General features: G+C 50.8%; 1 protein-coding gene across 5 annotated transcripts in view; it reads right to left on the bottom strand.

The window, feature by feature from the left end:
- C4H12orf4 (chromosome 4 C12orf4 homolog) overlaps positions 1-25,089 on the bottom strand; it is a 188,578-nt gene that overhangs the window by 61,291 nt on the left and 102,198 nt on the right. For all 5 annotated transcript variants that reach the window (XM_029597293.1, XM_029597294.1, XM_029597292.1 and 2 more), the window contains 6 exons: positions 24,446-24,627; positions 16,971-17,070; positions 16,418-16,539; positions 16,086-16,192; positions 15,081-15,278; positions 7,247-7,375 (listed from right to left, as the gene is read on the bottom strand). In XM_029597293.1, the coding sequence (XP_029453153.1) occupies positions 7,247-7,375; positions 15,081-15,278; positions 16,086-16,192; positions 16,418-16,539; positions 16,971-17,070; positions 24,446-24,627 (838 nt within the window). The remainder of the gene's footprint in view (positions 1-7,246; positions 7,376-15,080; positions 15,279-16,085; positions 16,193-16,417; positions 16,540-16,970; positions 17,071-24,445; positions 24,628-25,089) is intronic.

Raw genomic sequence — 25,089 nt, 5'->3', positions numbered from 1 at the left:
AAAAGGGCTCCAGGGACTGCAGAGAGGGGAGAGAAGAGGTCTCAACCTGCCAACGAACTGCCCTGAACGTCCCTGGAGTGCTGATTCATTCTGTCTCGTTAGGGCTTCAGCCTCTGGCCAGCCCTGGGCATCCTGATGTCATCTTTTCGGGACGCTGGGAGGGGCCTTAATAATTGGGCCCACAGATCAGGACTGCAGAGAGGGGAGAGAGAAGGTCTCGACCTGACAAAGAACTGCCCTGAACTTCCCAGAGTGCTGATTCATTCTGCCTCGTAAGGGCTTCAGCCTCTGGCTAGACCTGGGCGTCCAGACGTCATCTTTTTGGGATGCTGGGAGTGGCCTTCATAATTGGGCCCGAAGAGGTGCGCAACCGCCGCCAGCATGCCAAAGAGGCACGCGGCTTTGTCCAACTGTGGAGTTTCTTTTATGTCTCTCGTTGCTTCTCACTCTGAAGATTCCCTCAAGTAAGTTCCTCTCTCTCTCTCTGTTATTTCTTCTTCAGCATTAATCTGTTTGGTCGTACGGGGAAGAACAGGAAGGGGACTGTTCGTGTTTTCCCCTCCAACCCTAATGTTACTCCCCACTTCGGTGTCCCAGCTGACCGTTAATGGGTTTTTGCAGCCTTTGAGTATCAGTACACCATCAGTGCTGTCTCAGCTTGGCATGAGGGTTCCTGCCGCTTCTTCTTCAGGGAATTCCACCTCCCTCAGCCCTGATCTCCATATACCACCAAGACTGGACTCTGCGCCTTTATCAGGTTCGTAGGAGAACTTGCCTCAGCCTGTAAGTGCTATACAGGCTTCTCCTGTGGTGGGGGGAACCTGTTTTGTTGGACCCTCAGGTTACTTCTGTTACTTCTAATAATACCTCGTTGATATTTGTTCCTGGTACCTCTTCTAATCTTCCTGAGAGGCCTACGCAGATTACCATGGAAACACTCTTTTTATGGATCTGGTGCCGAATGGGCGGAGACATCAGACAGGAGTTATCAATCTGTTATAGATCTGCTAGGGAGCTAGCAATCTCTTATGCTTCGACTCCTGAGAGAGGAGGAGTTAGCAATCTTGTTTTGTGCGAGCTCCTCTGGAGGGAGGAGTCAGCACTCTGTTATGGTTAAACTCCTATGAAGGGGAGGAGTTAGCAATCTTGTTAGGAAAGCTCTGTGTTAGAGCTAGGAGTAGCAATCTGTTGTGTACTAGCTCCTGAAGGAGGTGGAGTTAGCAAGCTGTTATGAATCTGTTGCTGAAGACTCCTGGTAGGAAAGGAGTAGCCATCTGTTTCCAGCGGAGTGCTTGGAGAGGACACTCAGCTGTAGAGGAATGTAGATAGGTGAATCCTTGGGCCAATGGCAGATGACTGCGCCCCCAGGAGGATAACCTGAGAGGGACCACTGGCTAGGCTTGAGTATGGAGACAGACACAGAATTCTTTTATTAGAATTCTTTTATTAGAACCACCAGAGGTGGCAGTAGTGAGCTGCTATACCCGGCAGGGCTGAAGACCCTCAGGTCTCAGGGTAGTTGAGCTGTAGAGAAACTATAGATAGTGAGTAGACAGGTATACTGTGTTCATAGCCAGAACTGGATGACAGATCTCACATAAGGTCTTTAGAAAGCTCAATAGCTAGAAAGGGTTAGGCCCTCGAGGAGCGAGTACCTGGTTCCAGGGAAAGCTCTGAAACAGCGATGGAAACTCATAATTGTCTGTATCTGTGATAGCTTCCAGGCAGTAGAGAATCTTCAGAGTGTTCAGGAACATGGGCCTGAGGAGCGAGTACCGGTTCCTATCGGCAATCTGAAATAGAGAAAAGAGAGCGAGGCCTCCGAGGAGCGGGTACCCCTGGTAAGTCCGAGGAGGCAGAGTAGCTTAGGTAGCGAAACCCTTTGCTAACTCGATCCGTTAGCAATTTCTGAGACCTTTTATACTGGAAGCGGATGACGTCAGTTCAGGGGGACGCCCCCGAGGTTCGCGCCCTTGCTGGTACATCATTCGGAGCACACGTGCGCGTGTCCTACGTCATCAGGAACATGGCGGATCCACGACGTCATGCCACTCCGGGGACGCCGGAGGAAGACGGCAAGACGACGCCACGGCAGCAAACCATCCATCAGGCCCAGAGGGACTCGCCACAGTGGTAAGGAGGGCGGAGTGAGGGTGTCGAGCAGCGATGGAAGCAACAACTCTGGACTGTATAAAGCAGACCTGGGCAAGGGGCGGCCCGCGGGCTGAATCCGGCCCGCCCACTGCTGAGAGCAGACGGGGAATGAGGCACTGCTGCCTTCCCTTGCAGAGGGAAGGCAGCAGTTCATTCTCCGCTCCCTCGCTCCCCGATTGGCCGGCCAATCGGGGAGCGAGGGAGCGGAGAATGAACTGGGTTTTTTTTTACAGCGTCCGGGGGGGGGGGGGGGGGGGGGAGGAGGGAGTGACTCGAGCGAAGGCACGCTGTCCGATTGGCCGGTGCTGGGCAAGCCTTGCCCAGCACCGGCCAATCGGACAGCGTGCCTTCGCTCGAGTTTCTTTCCTACATATGACACGGAGTTTTTTGCCGGTCCGCGGCGCGCGCTCCCGGTCTCTCCCGCTGCCGTTGCCGCTGGGCTGTCAGCACGTTCAAGCCCAGTGGGAACGGCAGCGGTGTTGGAAGAAGCTGTGGCACCCGCGGCTGGCCTTTTCTTCTTCTCGCGCCTGCCCCCCCCCCCGTGACCCGAAACAGGAAGTGATACACGGAGCGGTGCGCGGGAAGGAGAAAGAGCCGTGCCGCGTCGGCTGCAGCATCGGCCCCCGAGCAATTGAACCAGCCGGCAATCGAGAAGAGTCAGCAGCATGAGCCTCCCGCGGCCGAAGGGATTCTTCTTTCTTTGCCTGCGGGGGCTCATGCTGCTGACTCTTCTCGATTGCCGGCTGGTTCAATTGCTCGGGGGCCGATGCTGCAGCCGACGCGGCACGGCTCTTTCTCCTTCCCGCGCACCGCTCCGTGTATCACTTCCTGTTTCGGGTCACGGGAGGGGGGGGCAGGCGCGGGAAGAAGAAAAAGCCAGCCGCGGGTGCCACAGCTTCTTCCAACACCGCTGCCGTTCCCGCTGGGCTTGAACGTGCTGACAGCCCAGCGGCAACGGCAGCGGGAGAGACCGGGAGCGCGCGCCGCGGACCGGCAAAAAACTCTGTGACATATGTAGGGGGAAGAGGAAGTGAGTAAGAGAGAGTGAGAAGCAGCCAGCCAGCCTGTGTGTGATTGAGTGGTCAGAGAGCTGATGTGTGTGTGTATGTGAGAGACAATGAAAGTGATTGCTCAGGGAGATGACTGATGTGTATGTGAGAGTGTGAGGCATTAGTCAGGGAGGTGACTGATGTGTGTGTGTGAGAGAGAAAAAGCATGGAAGTGAGAAGTCTGGGTATGTGGGAAAGCATGAGCATAAGAAGCCTGGAGTTGTGGGAGTGAGAAACCTGGGTGAGTGTGCATGCATAAGAGAGAGAGACTGCTTGGTAAGGTGACTGTGTGTGTGAGAGAAAAAGACTGGTGTGTGTGAATGTGAGAGAATGTGATTCAGGGAATGAGAAGCCTGTGCACGTGGAGAGTGAGCATGGAAATGAGAGAGACTGGTGTGTGTGTAACAGAGAGAAAGTGATTATGGGAATGAGAAGCCTGTGCATGTGAAGAGAGTGAGCATGAGAGTGAGAAACCTGGGTGTGTGTGAGACACAGCATGGGAGGGAGAAGCCTGTATATCTGAAAGAGAACTTGGGAGTGGGAAGCCTGTGTGTGTGTGTATGCATGAGTGAGATCAGGTGACTGGTGTGTGTGAGAGAGAGAGAGAAAAAGTGATTATGGGAATGAGAAGCCTGTGCATGTGAAGAGTGAGCATGGGAGTGAGAAACCCGGGTGTGTGTGAGACACATCATGGGAGGGAGAAGCCGGTATATCTGAAAGAGAACATGGGAGTGAGAGACTGGTGTGTGTGTGTGTGAGAGAGAGAAAGAAAGTGATTTTGGGAATGAGAAGCCTGTGCATGTGGAGAGAACAAGCATGGGAGTGAGAGACTGGTGAGTGAGTGTGTGTGTGTGTGTGAGAGAGAGAGACAGAGAAAGTGATTATGAGAGTGAGAAGACCATATATGCAAGTAGAACACGGGAGTGGGAAGCCTGTGTGTGTGTGTGTATGGCATGAGAGAAACTGTTCAGGAAGGTAACTGGTGTGTGTGTGCCAAAGACTGTTTGGGAGATGATTGGTGTGTGAGAGACAGAAACTGGTCATGGGGGCATGACTGGTATGGTGTGTGTGTGTGAGAGACATGGGCACTAAGGAAGAGGACCATAAGTATAGAGCTTAGCTTCTACTGCTGCTTCTGGTGTGTGCCATGGCCTGCAGGGAAGGGGAGTAGGAGAGCTGCTGGAGGGGGTAAGTAAAGGTGGCTTTAAGTTTATTTTTCTTGACTGCCATTTTAATTGTGTGATGTCTGCTTTTTTGAAATATTTTATTGGTGTTTGGAGAATGTTTAATAGTTTTTATGAGTTTTTAATTGTTGGATGTTATTCTGTTCATAGTTGTTTAGAAACATTTATTCTGCTTATTAGTATAGTTTTACAATTATTTCTGTTTGGGGATCTATAACTGCTTGTTAGTTCTGTTTTCCTAATAAGAGGTGTATTGGTGTTTATGGTCTGATGTAATATTTGTAGTGTTGCCTTTTCATAGATAGGGTTGCTCCTGTTTGAGTGTATTCCATAATACAGGTGTAACTGTGTGCGGATTAGTTTATGTGCATTACTACAGATCCTGGGAGTATGTTAGGTCGGTTCTGTGTCTGTTACCGAGGTGAGATATTTTGCTAGCATGTAAGCGTTTGTATCAGTCTTATTTGTTGTGTTTTCTCAGAGGACATACATTGGTGGTAAACTGCTGTCTTTTCATAAGTAGGGCTATTGAGAACTGAGTTAATTATATTAGTCCGGCCCTCTAAAACCATCCCAATTTCTCATGCGGCCCCATGGGAAAATTAATTGCCCACCCCTGGTATAAAGGGACTGGAAATCTCTCTTGGGTCTAAAATTGAGAATATTTCTATGGTTGTTGGTTCCATTCAATCTCAGGTTCTGGGGCATGATACAGTTATTAAGGGTAATTTAGATCGTATTTCTCATTTGGAAAAGCTATGTGAAACATTAAACAATGCAGTATCACATTTACCTAAAGTGCAAGAATTTAATCAACGAAGATTAGAAGACTTAGAAAATAATTCAAGGAGGTTGAATTTGAGAATTCTTAATTTTCCCAAGTCAACTAGTATTTCTCCTATTGAAATGCTTAGGAAGTTTTATATGGAGGTACTTAAGGTACCACATGACTCTATTCCACCTATTAATAAAGCCTTTTATATTTCTTCTAGACCATCTTCTGTAGCACTGAGTAATTCTCCTATACAACCCAATGCATTTGATAACTTAACAGCCATGCTCCAGGTCTCTCAGGTCGATATTGAGGGCTTTGCTACTTTGCTGGTGGTACTTGAGGAGGAGGAGCAGAGGTGATATGATACAGACTTTCAGATACTTGAAAGGTTTTAATGATCCAAAGACGACAAACCTTTTCCGCTGGAAAAAAAATCAGCGGAACCAGGGGCCACGATTTGAAGCTCCAGGGAGGAAGACTCAGAACCAATGTCAGGAAGTATTTCTTCACGGAGAGGGTGGTGGATGCCTAGAATGCCCTTCCGGAGGAAGTGGTGAAGACCAAAACTGTGAAGGATTTCAAAGGGGCGTAGGATAAACATACTCTGTCAATGCGACTCCAACATTGCTCTATGCTTCAACGGCAAGAGGAAATGTGGAAAAAAGGATTTGCATTCACAAAAAAGCGGGGGAGTAGCTTGCTTGTTGCAGTGGTTACTACCCCAAACCAAATAAGCCTGATACTTCACTTTCAATGCATATCCAGCATAGCTCTCTGCTTCAAAAGCAGGGGGGGAATGAAGAAATGAGGATTTATATTCAGACAACAACCAATTAGGCCTGAATTGCATAAGCTGTGTAAACAAATAACAGTGGGAGTAGCTTGCTTATTGCGGCAGTTACTACCCCTAACCAATTAAACTAGCTACTTCACTTAGATGCAGCTCTAGCACTGCTCTCTACATCAATGGAGGGGGTGGAAGGTAAATAGAACCAAAAAGTTACTAATAAGGGCCAAGAGTAACAGATAAGTATGAGAAAAAAAATAAGTGTGAAAGCTTGCTGGGCAGACTGGATAGGCCGTTTGGTCTTCTTCTGCCGTCATTTCTATGTTTCTATTTGCCCAGAACCTGATAGAATTGGACCATGAAAATGTTTTTTCGTGCCTCAGATAAGAGGTTTTTTGGCCAACAACTTGCAATATTTCCTGAAATAGCTAAAACCACTCAGCTGAGAAGGAAACTTTTTTTGCAAACGAAAGAACGAGAGTTAGATATGAGTGCTTCATTTCTTCTTCAATTTCCGTGTAAATGAGTTGTTAAATTGGGCACCCTTAAATACACCTTTTTTGATCCAGATCAGTTAGAAGGTTTTTTGCAGCATAGAGAGAGACCCTTGTCTATTGCTTCTTAATTTTTATAGATAAAGTCCAAGATGTAGTGGATTATTAAAAATGTTCTGGTCATTATTTCTTTTTATTGATGCTTTGTTTAATTAGTCCCCAACATGAGGTCACATTAGGAGGACTGCTTAGTTTTATTTTTCTTGTATTTTTCTTTGTTTCTTCTTAATGACTGTTTGATATTCTATATATGTCAATTTATTACTTGAATTTTGGAAATTTATGAAAATAAAGAGTTTTAAAAAAAGAAAAAAGGGTTCCAGAGGTGATCTGGGAAACTATAGACTGTTGAGCCCGACTTCGGTGCTGAGAAAAATCATGGAAACTATTATAAAGAATAAAATCACACAATATATACACAGACATAGTTTAATGGGATACAGCTCGCATGAATGCACCCAAGGGAAGTCTTGCCTCACGTATCTGCTAAACTTTTTTTTTAAAGGGGTAAATAAACATGTGGATAAAGTGAACTGGTAGATGTGGTGTATTCGGATTTTCAGAAGGCCTTTTGACAAAGTCCCCCTTGAGAGACTCCTCATCAGGCAGGCCATCGCCCCTCCACTCTCATGCAGTGTCAGCCCTCCTCATCAGGCAGGCAATGGCCCCCTCCCCTCACCCAGGGTCAGCGCTCCTCATCAGGCAGGCTATCGCCCCTCCTCTTGTAAAAAGCTGGGACTTACCCTGCTGCAGCCTCCACTTCCTGCCACGCTGTGCTCTGGCATAGAGAACAACCTGCTGAACTACTTCCAGTTGCTCCTGAAGTTGGGGAAAATGGAAATCAGCACACTCCTGACAGACTGTGGCAAAATCTAGAAAAGAAAAGAGGACCCACAAAATAGCATGCTTGAATCTGTGGTCCCTGAGAAAAATCCATCTGTCTGGCACCACCTCCATTTCTTCCCTTCCCCGTGCCCTCAGAAGAAACCACATGGGTGACAGCAGATGGAGCCTCGATGTGGAAAACTTATGTCAGTTTCTAGACTTTGACTGGGCACCCTGAGCCTTCCCAGCATGCCCTACACCACACATCCAGTCTCATAACATAGAATTATGATTAAAATAAAAAAATAGGAGAAACCCAGCTGAGCAGGATGGCAGGCGGGCTTTGTGAGGACTAACATCCTGCTGTCCTGGGGGAACACCTGCTTTCTCTGAGGAGCAGCAGGACGGCAGTCTCCACACATGGGTTAATCCCTAGCTGCAGGCGGCTCCCCAACACAAAAAGGGGACCAATAGACACCCAACTAGGTACCAATGGGCACAAAACCACCGGTGCTGTTGGTGACTGAGGGGGAGAAGCCTGAACCCAAACAACGGGCTCTAGGTTGGAAGAGCTGGGTTCTACACCGCAAACAGGTTCCTGAGGACAGACTGGCCAAACCTATTATCACAATGGCCATCCCTATCCTGACAGTAATGTGATGTGAATGTGTGGAGAGAACGCCACATCACAGCCTTGCAGATCTCCTCCATGGGAACTGCTTGCAAGAGGGCCACCGACCCTGCCAAAATGAACCTGGACATGATCCCCAAGATGCAGTCCCGCCTGGGTATGACAGAAGGAGATGCAATCTGCTAGTCAACTGGATAGTGTCTATTTAGCAATGGTAACACCCAACCTATTCCTATTGAAAGTTATAAAAGTTGGGTGGACTGTCTATGGGCTTCTGTCTGCTTCAGATAGAAGGCTAAAGCTCACTTGCAGTCCAAACTGTGCAGTGCTCATTCGTCTTGGGGTGAATGGGACCTGGGAAAGAATGTTGGCAGGTCTACTGAGTGGTTAAGATGGAAATCCGTCACCACCTTAAGCAGGAACTTAGGGTATGTACGCAAGACCACCCTGTCATGATAAAATTTAGTAAAGGTGGCTAAGCCACTAAGGCCTGGAGTTCGCTGACCCTGTGCGCTGAAGTGCCCGCCACCAAAATTATGACCTTCCAGGTCAGGTACTTCAAGTCACAGGTGCACAGCAGCTCGAAAGGAGCTTTCAATAGCTAAGCGAAAACCATGTTGAGGTCCCAAGACACAGTGGAAGGCTTCAACTGAAGCAGGCCCTGCATGAAATGTACAATTATAGGCTGTACAGAGATGGGCGTACCATCTAACCTGTAGTGGCATGTGCAAATTGTACTAAGATGAACCCAGATGGAGTTGGTTTTTGCGCCAGTCTCCAAAAGGCACAGAAGGTAATCAAGCAGTTTTGTGTAGGGCAGGAGAACAGATCTAGGGCCTTCTGCTCACACTATACGGGAAACCTCCTCAACTTCAGTCCATAGGACTTTCTTCGCCACCCAGGAAATCGGAGGATATGCATACAGAAGAACTTTGCCCTAATGACAGGCTAGGGCATCCGAGGCTGGTTGGCTATCTGACCTGTACAGAGGCACATTCTTGTTGCATGGGGGACTCAAACAGATCTTCAGCCAGGCTCCCCCAGAGGTGGAATATCCGATTCGCTACCCCTTGGTCCAGGAATCACTTGTGGGGTCCGAAGGCTCAATTCAGCCTGTCTGCTACCACGTTCTCCGTCCTGGCCAGTGGGACAGAGCCCACAACCAGATCTGGACCACTTCCTGACACAGGAGGTACGATCCCATGCCTCCCTGTTTGTTGACATCCACATAGCTACTTGATTGTCGGTCTGGAGCAGGACAACTTTGTTGGACAGCCGATCTCTGAAAGCCCACAGCACATACCTGATTGTCCGGAGTTCCAGGAAATTGAATTGACAACTGAGAGACGGGGTGTCTCAGATGCAATCCTGGAGGCTTTGAGTGGCTTGGCGCCACTGTGACTTCAGGGACTACTGGGCTCTGTGCATGTGCAAGTGTGCCAAAGGAGTGATATGGACGGTTGCGGCCATGAGGCCCAACAGCCTCAACATGTCCCAGGCTGATACCTGCTGGCTCTGTTGAACCTCTGCTGCAATGGTAGCCAAGGTGATGGCCCTCTGGCAAGGCAGAAAGGCCTTGGCCTGAGCTGTGTTTAGCAGAGCTCCAATGAAGACCACTTGAGGTGATGGGCGGAGATGGGATAAGAACATGCCATACTGGGTCAGACCAAGGGTCCATCAAGCCCAGCATCCTGTTTCCAACAGTGGCATCTACTCCTTCCGCCCCTCATCGCTTCCTCGGACAGTTCCCACTCTCTGGGGTCTAGCCGTTGGCGACTGAGGAAATCTAATAAAAAATAATCACATATAGAAATGAGTAAGACAACGTGTTAAACCCTCATCCGTGAGCACTTGTACACTTACGCTGCGAAAGCATTATAAAGTTCAAAACACGTGTTGTTTGTAGTGCTTGCTCAATATGCTTAATCATGGGGTGATTCACGTTGTTTCTCAATTGCCACAGACACCGCTGGTGTTTCGTAAACTTTGTCAGGGGCTTATATTTCTAAAAGAAAAACATGAAGTACATGCTATAAGTGTCCACGTTGTCTTACTCATTTCTATATGCGATTATTTTCTATTTTTTTGTTACAATTCCTATCACATATTGTACCAGTTTTTTATTTTTTAGTGACTGAGGAAATCTGCCTGGATGTTGTCCACCCCAGCTATGTGAGATGCCGCCAATCGTACGAGATTGTGTTCCACCCAGACCATCAGTTTGTCTGCTTCCATAGCCACTGGCCAACTTTTTTGTCCCTTCTTGGTCGCATTGTCGGAGAGAACCCTTATGGACTGATGGTGGACGAGGGGGAGAAAGCTGTGCAGTACCAGGCGAACCGCTCTCGTCTCCAAACGATTTATGGATCACTTGGACTCCTGAGTTGTCCACTGCCCTTGTGCCGATCTCGACTGACAAACTGCGCCCCAACCGGAGAGACTGGCATCTGTTGTCACAATCAGCCACTGGGGATTCTCCAGGTCCATCCCCAGCTGAAAGTGCTCGGGAACCAACCACCACCCGAGACTGCTCCTGGCTAGATCCGTGAGAGGCAAGCGTAAGTGGAACTCTTCGGACTTGGGGGAAAGCAACGCCCTCTGCAAAGGTCTCATATGAACGAACGCCCAGGGGATCAACTCCAGAGTAGATGCCATAGATCCAAGAACTTGCAAGTAGTCCCAGACTTTGGGCAAAGGGAGGGCCAACAGACGGCGAACCTAGGTCATCAGCTTGTTTATCCTCTCCCTGGGAAGGAAAACTTTGCCTATAACCGTGTCGAAATGGGCTCCCAGGAACTCCAACACCTGAGATGAAACCAGCTGACTCTTGGAGAAATTGACAACCCAGCCGAGTGACTGAAGATGCTGCAAAACCGACTGAACCGCCTTCTTGCAAAGATCTTCCGACTTTGCCCGAATCAGCCAGTCGTCCAAATAGGGATGAACTAGGATCCCCTCCCGCTGGAGAGCCCCTTCCACCACCACCATTACCTTGGTAAAGACGCAGGGAGCCGTCGCTAAATCGAACAGGAGCGCTTTAAACTGGTAATGTTCGCCCAATATCATGAACAGCAGAAACCTCTGATGATGGTCTTGATGGCGATGTGCAGATAAGCCTCAGTCAGATCCAAAGAGACCAAAAATTCGCCTTTGTGGACGGCCGCAATGACGGATCTCAAAGTTTCCATGCGAAAACGAGGTTCCCAAAGCGCCCTGTTGACTTTCTTCAAGTTTAAAAACGGACGGAAGGACCCCATTAAATTCCCACCACCACAGCTAACCTCCACAGCCTTCTCAGCCAAATCCTCCTTCTCCTTTTTGTTTACGTCAAACTCGCTGGAATGTATACAACATATACCTTTTGCCTTTCCCATTATCCCTTTCTGAAACCACTTTAGCTCCTATCACAGTCCTTTTCAAATGTATATAATTTTACCGTTTTATTCATTTAATCCCTGTAAATAGCCTCCCCCCCCCCCAGTTACCAGTTTGATGTTTAAGTTACCCACTACTGTTCTATGTCAAACGCTCTCCAAGCGTATGTTTTATTTATTGTTACACTGTAAACCGATGTGATATCTTTGATGAATGTCGGTATATAAAATTCCATAAATAAATACATACAACAGCTGCAGGGATTCTGTGCAAGCAACTCACTCCCGTGACAGCTTACTCAAAGGCACAAATAAGAAAAAGGGTTCTTACCTGCTAATTTTCGTTCCTGAAGTACCAGGGATCAGTCCAGACGAGTGGGTTTATGCATCCCTACCAGCAGATGGAGGCAGAGAACAAAACCTTGAGGCCCTGCTACATAACAGAGAGTGCCACCTGCAGTCCCTCAGTATTGACCTGAACCCAAGCCAAGATGTCTACCTTAAACAGAGACTTAAGTTGGAGCCCCCATTGATGTAACACAAACATATTCCAAACTATGGACACTTCTCATTACTCTGATTATATCAAATGCCATCTCAATCAGCTTAGCCATATCCAGAAGTGAGAAAGTCTTTCAACAGATGGGACCGATCCGTGGTACTTCAAGAACGAACATTAGCAGGTAAGAACCAATTTTCCTTTCCTGTTCGTACCATGGATCAGTCCAGACAAGTGGGATGTACCCAAGCCCCTTTATTCTAGGTGAGAACTCAAAAGACCCATGCGCAAAACACTCTCCCCAAATGTCACCTCCTCTGGAGCCTGCACATCTAAGTGATAATATTTGGTAAAAGTGTGAAGCGAAGACCACGTCGTCGCATGACAAATCTCCTGTGGAGAAAGCAGTTGATACTCCGCCCACGAGGTCGCCTGGGCTCTAGTGGAATGCGCTCACAACCCCTCCGGCACTGGCCAGCCCTTGCAGATGTAAGCCAAAGCTCTCGTCTCTTTTAAACCAGCGAGCAATCGTGCCCTTGGAAGCCTTATTTCCCTTCTTTGCTCCACTGAACAGGATAAACAGATGATCAGATCTCCAAAAGGGATTCATCACCTTGAGATATCGCAAAAAGGATACAAAACACATCCAATAAGTGAAGCTCCCTGGCCATCCAAGTATCGGCTGTCAAGTTCGGAAAAGCCAGAAGCTCGACCACCTGATTAAGGTGAAAGGAGAACAGTACCTTCAGAAAAAAGGAAGGAACCGTGCGTAAAGAAGCCCCGTCCTCTGACAAGCACAGGAAAGGGTAAGTATGACAATGCTAGGGCCTCCAGGACCCACAGGTCCGACGATATTCTGGTCCACTCCTCGTAAAAGAGAGAAAGCCTCCCTCTGATAGCTTCCAGAGAGGAGTGGACCAACACACCTTTCATTGCCCAATCTTGCTTCCGCTCCCCCCTCGGGACCCACCGTTCCTTGGGGAAGGGCGCTGTTTCCAAAAGGGCTGCTGCCTGCCCAAACTCTGTTTCTGCGACGCTGGCGCAGGGGTCCTGCCCACCCAAAATCTCCTGGTCTGTCAAAAATGGGCTCGTGGCAGAAAGGACTTCCTATGTAAAAGTCCTCAGGTAATTTATTGCCTTTCGACTCCAAGTCCTCCCCGAAGAGAAACTTCCCCCTGAAGGGGAAGTTTGACAGCTGGGCTTTAGACCACACATCCGTTGACCAATTCTGCAGCCACTGCAGAGACCATAATCCTGGCAGAGGTCTGGACCATGTCACACAGAGCATCGGTCACATAGGCCCACCCCCGCCTCTAAACGGGCCGCCTGATCTGCGTCAGATGCCGTTCCTGAATGCTTGTCATGTGCCTTCTGCACCCAGGAGAAACAGGCTCTCTGCATGAGACTTCCGCACACTGCTGCTTGAAGGATCAAAGCTGAGACTTCAAAGAGCCGCTTGAGTAGGATCTCCAGCTTCCTATCCTGGACATCCTTGAGTGCCGCTGCTCCCAGTACGAGATGGTCGTCTTTTTGGTAACTGCCAACACGGCTGACTCCACCTTGGGAATTCTCCACGATTCCAAGATCTGTTCCGTCAAGGGATATGGTTTTCCCATAGCCCTAGCGACCTTCAGGCCCGCCTTGGGAAATTCCCACTCCCGCTCCACCAACTTCTTCACCTGCTTCGGCAACGGGAAAACGGTAGGGGTCCCCACAACCCCTCCAGGAGCGGGTTCACCCCTTCCTTATCTGAGAGACTTCCTGGGCAGCTTTAATCTCGAGCTCCTCCAGAACCTGGGGAATCAACGGACCCAGTTCCTTCCTCGGAACAGCCGAACCACTCGTGGTTCATCTCCTTCTGCGACCAGAACTGCAACCAGATCTTGCATGGGATCCCCCAAAGTATCCAAAGGATCCCGGTCCGGGTCTTGCCTCAGATCTCCCAGGGCACCAACAGGGTCCTTGTCCAGTCCCACCGGACCCCCTTGAAGCTGATCAGGATCAACTAGGCTATCCGACGAATCGTCCTGCTCCGAGGCTCGTCCGATTCCCAGCATATGCAGGATCCCTCCCGACGCCACGGGCCCTCTAGCCTTTTTGGCCATCTGGGACTTCCTAGGCAAGGGTCTCTTTGCCCCTAACTCCTTCCTGTCTAAATAAGCCTTATAAAGCCCGTGGAAAACGCCTCTGGGTCCAAGGAGGAAGGGTCCTGATCGGCTCCCTCCTGAGCACCCTGTCCCCTGCCCCCCTGTCCCCTGCCACCACTTTCCCCGGGGCTCAGAAATGGCAGCCGGTACCTTCAGCATGTGCTGCAAAATGGCCACCAGCTCATCGGACCCCCACAGAGCCTCGACAGCTGTCCCAACTGCCTGCACCTTCTCGCCGCTCCCCGGGGGTCCAGCCAAGGTCCCAGCTCCCCCCCCCCCCCCTCCCCGAGGCACATTCGTGGCAAAATGAGGCCGCATCGAGGCGAGTTTGCCTCAAACCGCAGCTGCGGCAAGCCGACATGCGGAGCCGGTCAGGCCCAAAAATAAACAGTGCTGATGCGAATGCTCCCGCCGCAGTCCGGTGCTGAAATTCAGCACTCACCCAACCCCGAAGGCGGCAGGAAAATAAACACTTCCCCGCGCCTCAGCCCTGCACAGAGCCACTGTTGCTGCCGATCTCCCTGCTTCAACTCACTTTTTTCTTTTTTTTTTTTAATTAAAGGGACAGGCCACAAATAAAAAGGGGAAAGGGCTACTCCCCCTGCTTCTGGCTGAGGGGTCAGGCCCACCGAGGGAGTGAAGGGCCCAGAGGGGGAGAGGGAGCCAGGACCCCTGGCTAACAAGAAGGGCAGAGTCCAGACAGGGATCACCAACCCCCCCCCTCCCTGCTCGCCCTGCTCCACCCAAGAGATGGCCCTCGAAGGAACCTAACACCTCGGAGGAGCCAAATCCTCTCCTTATCTGATCTTTTTCTTCAAACAACTCCAGACTGCAGGTTTGCACCTCTACCACCTGCTGGAGACAGACAGATGCCGAGGGACTGCAGGTGGCGCTCTCGGTTATGTAGCAGGGCCTCAAAGGTTTGTTCTCTGCCTCCATCTGCTGGTAGGGATGCATAAACCCACTCGTCTGGACTGATGCGGGGCACGAACAGGAAACAAAAACCTATTTTAGTAAGCCCCAAATGGTTAGGCCCTGTCTGGCCTTGCCACCAGCCCCTACATCCTCTGCTGGCAATGGTGGCCCGTCTCGTCTCATTACCTCTCTTGATGCCACTGTACGAATTGATGCGGTTGTCCACCAGGAGAACCAGGCCACACAGGGAGGAGGAGTAGAGGGACAGCGCCGTCTGCAGTCTGTGCAGTTTGACACCGCTGCGGTGATTGCGTTTGTGCTTGCAGAAATCCAGCACGTCTGCTCTCAGCAGTCTCAGGTTATGCATAGTCTTCAGCTGGGCACCTGCGTGTGACACACAAACACACATTTCACCCAAGAGAAATCCAAGGGCGCCGGTCGCTTCAAGGACAAGAAATGTTCGAATTACTTTCTGCAACAAAAGATACAACTTTGCAGGGCTTTGTTCTTGTTACAGGAGTAAGGCAAGTGCACCGAGCATCTTGGAGGAGCAGGCATCACCCTACAGGAAAGAGAGAATTAGCTCTGGCCTGAAATCCTTGTTATCCCTAACAGGAAATAATGTAAACTTATGTAAAATAAAGACAACTCAGAACAGCCACTTTGAAAGAAAAATGTAATGTGGATACTTTATACTTTCTCAGGACCAAGTCTGAGCATTTCTGGCTACATACAAGGTGATCTCTCGGGAGTAAGCTCCCAGCGTTCCCGGCTTCAGATGAGGAGATCTCTCGGGAGTAAGCTCCCAGCGTTCCTGGCTTCAGATGAGGAGATCTCTCGGGAGTAAGCTCCCAGCGTTCCCGGCTTCAGATAAGGAGATCTCGGGAGTAAGCTCCACGTAATCCCAGGTGCAGACGAGATCTCAGGATTTAGCTCCAGGCGATGAGGCCTGCTTTAATACACTCTCTGAGCTGCAAAAAGAAAATTATTACTTACCTGCTAATTTTCGTTCCTGTAGTACCATGGATCAGTCCAGACAGTGGGTTATGTCCCCAATCCAGCAGATGGATTGGGATTGGGGACATAACCCACTGTCTGGACTGATCCAGGTACGTACAGGGAATACCAATTTATTTGTAAAGTCATCACGAAAGCCTTCATCAGAGAGTATGTCTTATCTTAAACCTTTACCTAGATGGATGGTAAAGCTTTCTTCTAACTGCCTTTGTTCTTCGTAAATTCTTCCCTGGCTATCCACGGATTCCCGCAGCTGGCTGGGCTGGACGATAATTTCATCACTGAAATGCAGAACAAAAGCATCAGAAGTACTGTGGGGCTCCGGGAGCCTTGATGTGTTTCACCGTTCTAACCCGCTGCCTTAATTTTCTCGTAGGCTCTCCTATAAAAAAAAAAAAAAAAAGACTAAAAGCTACAGAGGTTGCGAGAAAATGGGATTTTGAAAAGTGGATAAATGCACGTTTGCTGGCCTAGGCCACTAGCAGTTCTCCTGCCGGGCAGCTTACCTGAGCGCGCCGTTGCTGGGGTTCTTGAGGTCCTGGTGAAGCTTGATCACCCATTCCTGGTACTCCTGCTTCTGAATGCTGGTGATCTGCTTCAGCTCATTGGCCCATTTGTTTTCCAGGACCTGCAGACAAACCGCGATGGGGGCGTCAGAGGGCACGTGGGCCGAGAGAGAGAGGGGTAAGGAAAGCAGCTGCAGGTCGCTCTGGGGCCCCTCTGCACTTTACCCCGCCTCCCCGAGGTGTCCCTCAGCAAATCTGAAGCCGCAAGGCAGCGAGACCTGCTCGGACAGTCACACCTTTCAGCCGAGGGCGCGACTGCCAGCTCTGAAAAGCAGGGCACTCCCGGGGTGAAACGCGTCTCCGGGTCTCGCTAGCACCGGTGCTATTCAGGTGCGCCTTCCATCCCTTTGTGTTTTGTAATGATTTCAGGGGTCAGGCCCATGCGATCTTATGAAGGGTCTGACTGCAGAGAGGCAGCGGCGGAGCTGGAAGGCGGCTGCAGTGGGAAAGAAAAATCAAAAGCGGGAGCCCACAAGGCGAGGACAAATCTTACCTGCTGCGATTCAAAATGCTGGGCGGCCACCAAATTAACATCCTGGTCTGTGAGCGAGTTCCCCAGCTCCTGCATCACCTTATTCATTTCCGCCCCCTGCCTAAACGAGACGGTGAGAAAGGGGTTAAGCAATTCTCGGGGTTCGATTTTTCAAGCACAGAATGAGGACTCCTGCGCGCTGCTGGTAACTCGGGCGCGGGGTCCCGGGCTCGGGCTTCCTGCATGGGGCACTCCCCGAGTTGGGGGGCAAACCAAGTTTGGGAGTGGCTGGGGTTTTTTTTTTGTTGTTGTTTTTAAAACTTCCCAGGGGAGTAAATGGAAGCTAAAACGTTACATCACCTCAGGGGGCGACGTAAACAATCAGCGCTGAAAGGGAAGTGTAAATGTGCTAATCTTTAGCATGCGTTGCTATGCTGCAGGCAATTCTGGCCAGAGCCGTCATGGGTGGGCAGAAAATAGATGTAATAAATCAAGTAACCCTAACATAATGCTATAAGCAAGTTATTTCCAGGGCTTTAGGACTGGCTGATCAGGTTGCCCTAAGGGAACGAAATGCTAAGGTCATGTGACTGGTTTACATAGAAACATAGAAATGACGGCAGAAGAAGACCAGACGGTCCATCCAGTCTGCCCAGCAAGCTTCACACTTTTTTTTTTTTTCATACTTTTCTGTTACTCTTATCCCAGGCTTTACCCCTCACTCCCCCACAGCTAAGGATCCTCTGTGCTTATCCCAGGCTTTACCCCTCACACCCTCACAGCTAAGGATCCTCTGTGCTTATCCCAGGCTTTACCCCTCATTCCCCCCAAAGCTAAGGATCCCCTGTGCTTATCCCAGGCTTTACCCCTCATTCCCCCCAAAGCTAAGGATCCCCTGTGCTTATCCCAGGCTTTACCTCTCACTCCCCCACAGCTAAGGATCCTCTGTGCTTATCCCAGGCTTTACCCCTCACAGCTAAGGATCCTCTGTGTTTATCCCAGGCTTTACCCCTCACTCCCCCACAGCTAAGGATCCTCTGTGCTTATCCCAGGCTTTACCCCTCACTCCCCCACAGCTAAGGATCCTCTGTGCTTATCCCAGGCTTTACCCCTCACTCCCCCACAGCTAAGGATCCTCTGTGCTTATCCCAGGCTTTACCTCTCACACCCCCACAGCTAAGGATCCTCTGTGCTTATCCCAGGCTTTACCTCTCACTCCCCCACAGCTAAGGATCCTCTCTGCTTATCCCAGGCTTTACCCCTCACTCCCCCACAGCTAAGGATCCTCTGTGCTTATCCCAGGCTTTACCTCTCACACCCCCACAGCTAAGGATCCTCTGTGCTTATCCCAGGCTTTACCTCTCACACCCCCACAGCTAAGGATCCTCTGTGCTTATCCCAGGCTTTACCCCTCACTCCCCCACAGCTAAGGATCATCTGTGCTTATCCCAGGCTTTACCTCTCACTCCCTCACAGCTAAGGATCCTCTGTGCTTATCCCAGGCTTTACCTCTCACTCCCCCACAGCTAAGGATCCTCTGTGCTTATCCCAGGCTTTACCCCTCACTCCCCCACAGCTAAGGATCCTCTGTGCTTATCCCAGGCTTTACCCCTCACTCCCTACAGCTAAGGATCCTCTGTGCTTATCCCAGGCTTTACCTTTCACACCCCCACAGCTAAGGATCCTCTGTGCTTATCCCAGGCTTTACCTCTCACACCCCCACAGCTAAGGATCCTCTGTGCTTATCCCAGGCTTTACCCCTCACTCCCCCACAGCTAAGGATCCTCTGTGCTTATCCCAGGCTTTACCTCTCACTCCCCACAGCTAAGGATCCCCTGTGCTTATCCCAGGCTTTACCCCTCACTCACCCCAAAGCTAAGGATTCTCTGTGCTTATCCCAGGCTTTACCCCTCACTCCCTCACAGCTAAGGATCCTCTGTGCTTATCCCAGGCTTTACCTCTCACTCCCCACAGCTAAGGATCCTCTGTGCTTATCCCAGGCTTTACCCCTCACTCCCCCACAGCTAAGGATCCTCTGTGCTTATCCCAGGCTTTACCCCTCACTCCCCCCACAGCTAAGGATCCTCTGTGCTTATCCCAGGCTTTACCCCTCACTCCCCCACAGCTAAGGATCCTCTGTGCTTATCCCGGGCTTTACCCCTCACTCTCCCACAGCTAAGGATCCTCTGTGCTTATCCCAGGCTTTACCTCTCACTCCCTCACAGCTAAGGATCCTCTGTGCTTATCCCAGGCTTTACCCCTCACTCCCCTCACAGCTAAGGATCCTCTGTGCTTATCCCAGGCTTTACCCCTCACAGCTAAGGATCCTCTGTGCTTATCCCAGGCTTTACCCCTCACTCCCCCACAGCTAAGGATCCTCTGTGCTTATCCCAGGCTTTACCTCTCACTCCCCCACAGCTAAGGATCCTCTGTGCTTATCCCAGGCTTTACCCCTCACTCCCCCACAGCTAAGGATCCTCTGTGCTTATCCCAGGCTTTACCCCTCACTCCCCCCACAGCTAAGGATCCTCTGTGCTTATCCCAGGCTTTACCCCTCACTCCCCCACAGCTAAGGATCCTCTGTGCTTATCCCAGGCTTTACCCCTCACTCCCCCACAGCTAAGGATCCTCTGTGCTTATCCCAGGCTTTACCTCTCACTCCCTCACAGCTAAGGATCCTCTGTGCTTATCCCAGGCTTTACCCCTCACTCCCTCACAGCTAAGGATCCTCTGTGCTTATCCCAGGCTTTACCCCTCACTCCCCCACAGCTAAGGATCCTCTGTGCTTATCCCAGGCTTTACCCCTCACTCCCCCACAGCTAAGGATCCTCTGTGCTTATCCCAGGCTTTACCCCTCACTCCCCCACAGCTAAGGATCCTCTGTGCTTATCCCAGGCTTTACCCCTCACTCCCCCACAGCTAAGGATCCTCTGTGCTTATCCCAGGCTTTACCTCTCACTCCCTCACAGCTAAGGATCCTCTGTGCTTATCCCAGGCTTTACCCCTCACTCCCTCACAGCTAAGGATCCTCTGTGCTTATCCCAGGCTTTACCCCTCACTCCCCCACAGCTAAGGATCCTCTGTGCTTATCCCAGGCTTTACCTTCTCCACTCCCTCACAGCTAAGGATCCTCTGTGCTTATCCCAGGCTTTACCCCTCACTCCCTCCCTCAGCTAAGGATCCTCTGTGCTTATCCCAGGCTTTACCCCTCACTCCCCCCACAGCTAAGGATCCTCTGTGCTTATCCCAGGCTTTACCCCTCACTCCCTCACAGCTAAGGATCCTCTGTGCTTATCCCAGGCTTTACCCCTCACTCCCTCACAGCTAAGGATCCTCTGTGCTTATCCCAGGCTTTACCCCTCACTCCCTCACAGCTAAGGATCCTCTCTGCTTATCCCAGGCTTTACCCCTCACTCCCCCACAGCTAAGGATCCTCTGTGCTTATCCGAGGCTTTACCCCCTCACTCCCCCACAGCTAAGGATCCTCTGTGCTTATCCCAGGCTTTACCCCTCACTCCCCCACAGCTAAGGATCCTCTGTGCTTATCCCAGGCTTTACCCCTCACTCCCCCACAGCTAAGGATCCTCTGTGCTTATCCCAGGCTTTACCTCTCACTCACCCCACAGCTAAGGATCCTCTGTGCTTATCCCAGGCTTTACCTCTCACTCCCCCACAGCTAAGGATCCTCTGTGCTTATCCCAGGCTTTACCTCTCACTCCCCCACAGCTAAGGATCCTCTGTGCTTATCCCAGGCTTTACCCCTCACTCCCCCACAGCTAAGGATCCTCTGTGCTTATCCCGGGCTTTACCCCTCACTCCCCCACAGCTAAGGATCCTCTGTGCTTATCCCGGGCTTTACCCCTCACTCCCCCACAGCTAAGGATCCTCTGTGCTTATCCCAGGCTTTACCCCTCACTCCCTCACAGCTAAGGATCCTCTCTGCTTATCCCAGGCTTTACCCCTCACTCCCCCACAGCTAAGGATCCTCTGTGCTTATCCCAGGCTTTACCCCCTCACTCCCCCACAGCTAAGGATCCTCTGTGCTTATCCCAGGCTTTACCCCTCACTCCCCCACAGCTAAGGATCCTCTGTGCTTATCCCAGGCTTTACCCCTCACTCCCCCACAGCTAAGGATCCTCTGTGCTTATCCCAGGCTTTACCCCTCACTCCCCCACAGCTAAGGATCCTCTGTGCTTATCCCAGGCTTTACCTCTCACTCACCCCACAGCTAAGGATCCTCTGTGCTTATCCCAGGCTTTACCTCTCACTCCCCCACAGCTAAGGATCCTCTGTGCTTATCCCAGGCTTTACCTCTCACTCCCCCACAGCTAAGGATCCTCTGTGCTTATCCCAGGCTTTACCCCTCACTCCCCCACAGCTAAGGATCCTCTGTGCTTATCCCAGGCTTTACCTCTCACTCCCCCACAGCTAAGGATCCTCTGTGCTTATCCCAGGCTTTACCCCTCACTCCCTCACAGCTAAGGATCCTCTGTGCTTATCCCAGGCTTTACCCCTCACTTCCCCACAGCTAAGGATCCTCTGTGCTTATCCCAGGCTTTACCCCTCACTCCCCACAGCTAAGGATCCTCTGTCCTTATCCCAGGATTTACCCCTCACTCCCCCACAGCTAAGGATCCTCTGTGCTTATCCCAGGCTTTACCCCTCACTCCCCCACAGCTAAGGCTCCTCTCTGCTTATCCCAGGCTTTACCCCTCACTCCCTCACAGCTAAGGATCCTCTGTGCTTATCCCAGGCTTTACCCCTCACTCCCCCACAGCTAAGGATCCTCTGTGCTTATCCCAAGCTTTACCCCTCACTCCCCCACAGCTAAGGATCCTCTGTGCTTATCCCAGGCTTTACCCCTCACTCCCTCACAGCTAAGGATCCTCTGTGCTTATCCCAGGCTTTACCTCTCACTCCCCCACAGCTAAGGATCCTCTGTGCTTATCCCAGGCTTTACCTCTCACTCCCCCACAGCTAAGGATCCCCTGTGCTTATCCCAGGCTTTACCTCTCACTCCCCCACAGCTAAGGATCCTCTGTGCTTATCCCAGGCTTTACCCCTCACTTCCCCACAGCTAAGGATCCTCTGTGCTTATCCCAGGCTTTACCCCTCACTTCCCCACAGCTAAGGATCCTCTGTGCTTATCCCAGGCTTTACCCCTCACTCCCCCACAGCTAAGGATCCTCTGTGCTTATCCCAGGCTTTACCCCTCACTTCCCCACAGCTAAGGATCCTCTGTGCTTATCCCAGGCTTTACCTCTCACTCCCCCACAGCTAAGGATCCTCTGTGCTTATCCCAGGCTTTACCTCTCACTCCCCCACAGCTAAGGATCCTCTGTGCTTATCCCAGGCTTTACCCCTCACTTCCCCACAGCTAAGGATCCTCTGTGCTTATCCCAGGCTTTACCCCTCACTCCCTCACAGCTAAGGATCCTCTGTGCTTATCCCAGGCTTTACCCCTCACTCCCCCACAGCTAAGGATCCTCTGTGCTTATCCCAGGCTTTACCCCTCACTCCCCCACAGCTAAGGATCCTCTGTGCTTATCCCAGGCTTTACCCCTCACTCCCCCACAGCTAAGGATCCTCTGTGCTTATCCCAGGCTTTACCCCTCACTCCCCCACAGCTAAGGATCCTCTGTGCTTATCCCAGGCTTTACCCCTCACTCCCCCACAGCTAAGGATCCTCTGTGCTTATCCCAGGCTTTACCCCTCACTCCCTCACAGCTAAGGATCCTCTGTGCTTATCCCAGGCTTTACCCCTCACTCCCCCACAGCTAAGGATCCTCTGTGCTTATCCCAGGCTTTACCCCTCACTCCCCCACAGCTAAGGATCCTCTGTGCTTATCCCAGGCTTTACCCCTCACTTCCTCACAGCTAAGGATCCTCTGTGCTTATCCCAGGCTTTACCCCTCACTCCCCCACAGCTAAGGATCCTCTGTGCTTATCCCAGGCTTTACCCCTCACTCCCCCACAGCTAAGGATCCTCTGTGCTTATCCCAGGCTTTACCCCTCACTCCCCCACAGCTAAGGATCCTCTGTGCTTATCCCAGGCTTTACCTCTCACTCCCCCACAGCTAAGGATCCTCTGTGCTTATCCCAGGCTTTACCCCTCACTTCCCCACAGCTAAGGATCCTCTGTGCTTATCCCAGGCTTTACCCCTCACTCCCTCACAGCTAAGGATCCTCTGTGCTTATCCCAGGCTTTACCTCTCACTCCCCCACAGCTAAGGATCCTCTGTGCTTATCCCAGGCTTTACCCCTCACTCCCCCACAGCTAAGGATCCTCTGTGCTTATCCCAGGCTTTACCCCTCACTCCCCCCACAGCTAAGGATCCTCTCTGCTTATCCCAGGCTTTACCCCTCACTCCCTCACAGCTAAGGATCCTCTGTGCTTATCCCAGGCTTTACCCCTCACTCCCCCACAGCTAAGGATCCTCTGTGCTAATCCCAGGCTTTACCCCTCACTCCCCCACAGCTAAGGATCCTCTGTGCTTATCCCAGGCTTTACCCCTCACTCCCCCACAGCTAAGGATCCTCTGTGCTTATCCCAGGCTTTACCTCTCACTCCCCACAGCTAAGGATCCTCTGTGCTTATCCCAGGCTTTACCTCTCACTCCCTCACAGCTAAGGATCCTCTGTGCTTATCCCAGGCTTTACCCCTCACTCCCCCACAGCTAAGGATCCTCTGTGCTTATCCCAGGCTTTACCTCTCACTCCCCCACAGCTAAGGATCCTCTGTGCTTATCCCAGGCTTTACCCCTCACTCCCCACAGCTAAGGATCCTCTGTGCTTATCCCAGGCTTTACCTCTCACTCCCCACAGCTAAGGATCCTCTGTGCTTATCCCAGGCTTTACCTCTCACTCCCCACAGCTAAGGATCCTCTGTGCTTATCCCAGGCTTTACCCCTCACTCCCCCACAGCTAAGGATCTTCTGTGCTTATCCCAGGCTTTACCTCTCACTCCCCACAGCTAAGGATCCTCTGTGCTTATCCCAGGCTTTACCTCTCACTCCCCACAGCTAAGGATCCTCTGTGCTTATCCCAGGCTTTACCTCTCACTCCCCACAGCTAAGGATCCTCTGTGCTTATCCCAGGCTTTACCTCTCACTCCCCACAGCTAAGGATCCTCTGTGCTTATCCCAGGCTTTACCCCTCACTCCCCCACAGCTAAGGATCCTCTGTGCTTATCCCAGGCTTTACCCCTCACTCCCCCACAGCTAAGGATCCTCTGTGCTTATCCCAGGCATTTTTGAATGCTTTTACTGGTTTTACTTCCCCTGGGAAGTCATTCCATGCATTTACCATCCTTTTTCTTAAGAAATATTTCCTAATTTTACTCCTGAGTCTTTCCCCTTGAGAATCCTTGCTTTAGATCTTCCTTTCACTGAAAAGTCACTTGCGTATATTATGAATACTACAAAGTATCTGCTGTTTTGACAGTAGAGCAAGCATGCCCGAGGCAGGAAATGTAACGTCGGGTGCAAACTGATTACCTCTCTCGCAGTTTTTTTAGCTCCACATCTCTTTCACTGATTAACTCCGAGATGCTGACAAAGTAGTTATGTTCCAGGTTCAGAAGGGTCTCAGAAGCTGGGGAATGAATGAGGTCGTGGTACACGTCAGCAAAATCTTCATCCCAGCTGGTCTCCTCGGGTCTCGCGTACTCCAGGGTGCTCTGAGAAACAAAGACACACATCGCACTTCTAACTTGTACCAAGTGACAAGTACCAACGGCTTCCCAGGAACACAAAAGCACAATAAAAAAATGGCATGGGATCTGAAGGAAGGCACGAGTTCTAGAGGAATATTTGGTTCTAACCTGCTAATTTTTGTTCCTGAAGTACAACAGATCAGTCTAGACTCCTGTGTTTTGCCTCCCTGCCAGCAGATGGAGACAAAGTTTCACCGACACTGCCACATTATCACGTGTGCCACCTGCAGTTGCTCAGTATTGACCTGTACCCAAGCCAAGATGTTAATCATATTAAAACAAAAATCTTAACAGCCAAACTCTACTAACAAACAGGAAAATGGTGATGCTGTCACCAACTGGCAACTCCATCGCAGAAACTGAAGTCAATAAACAGCATGGAAAAGCACTAAAGAACTCTGCATTACACAGCAAGCATCAGAGCGG

Source organism: Rhinatrema bivittatum, chromosome 4 (genome assembly GCF_901001135.1).
Source record: "Rhinatrema bivittatum chromosome 4, aRhiBiv1.1, whole genome shotgun sequence".
NCBI lineage: Eukaryota > Metazoa > Chordata > Amphibia > Gymnophiona > Rhinatrematidae > Rhinatrema > Rhinatrema bivittatum.
Note: the sequence above shows the minus strand (reverse complement) of the source record. Positions and strands in the feature narration are given on the sequence as shown.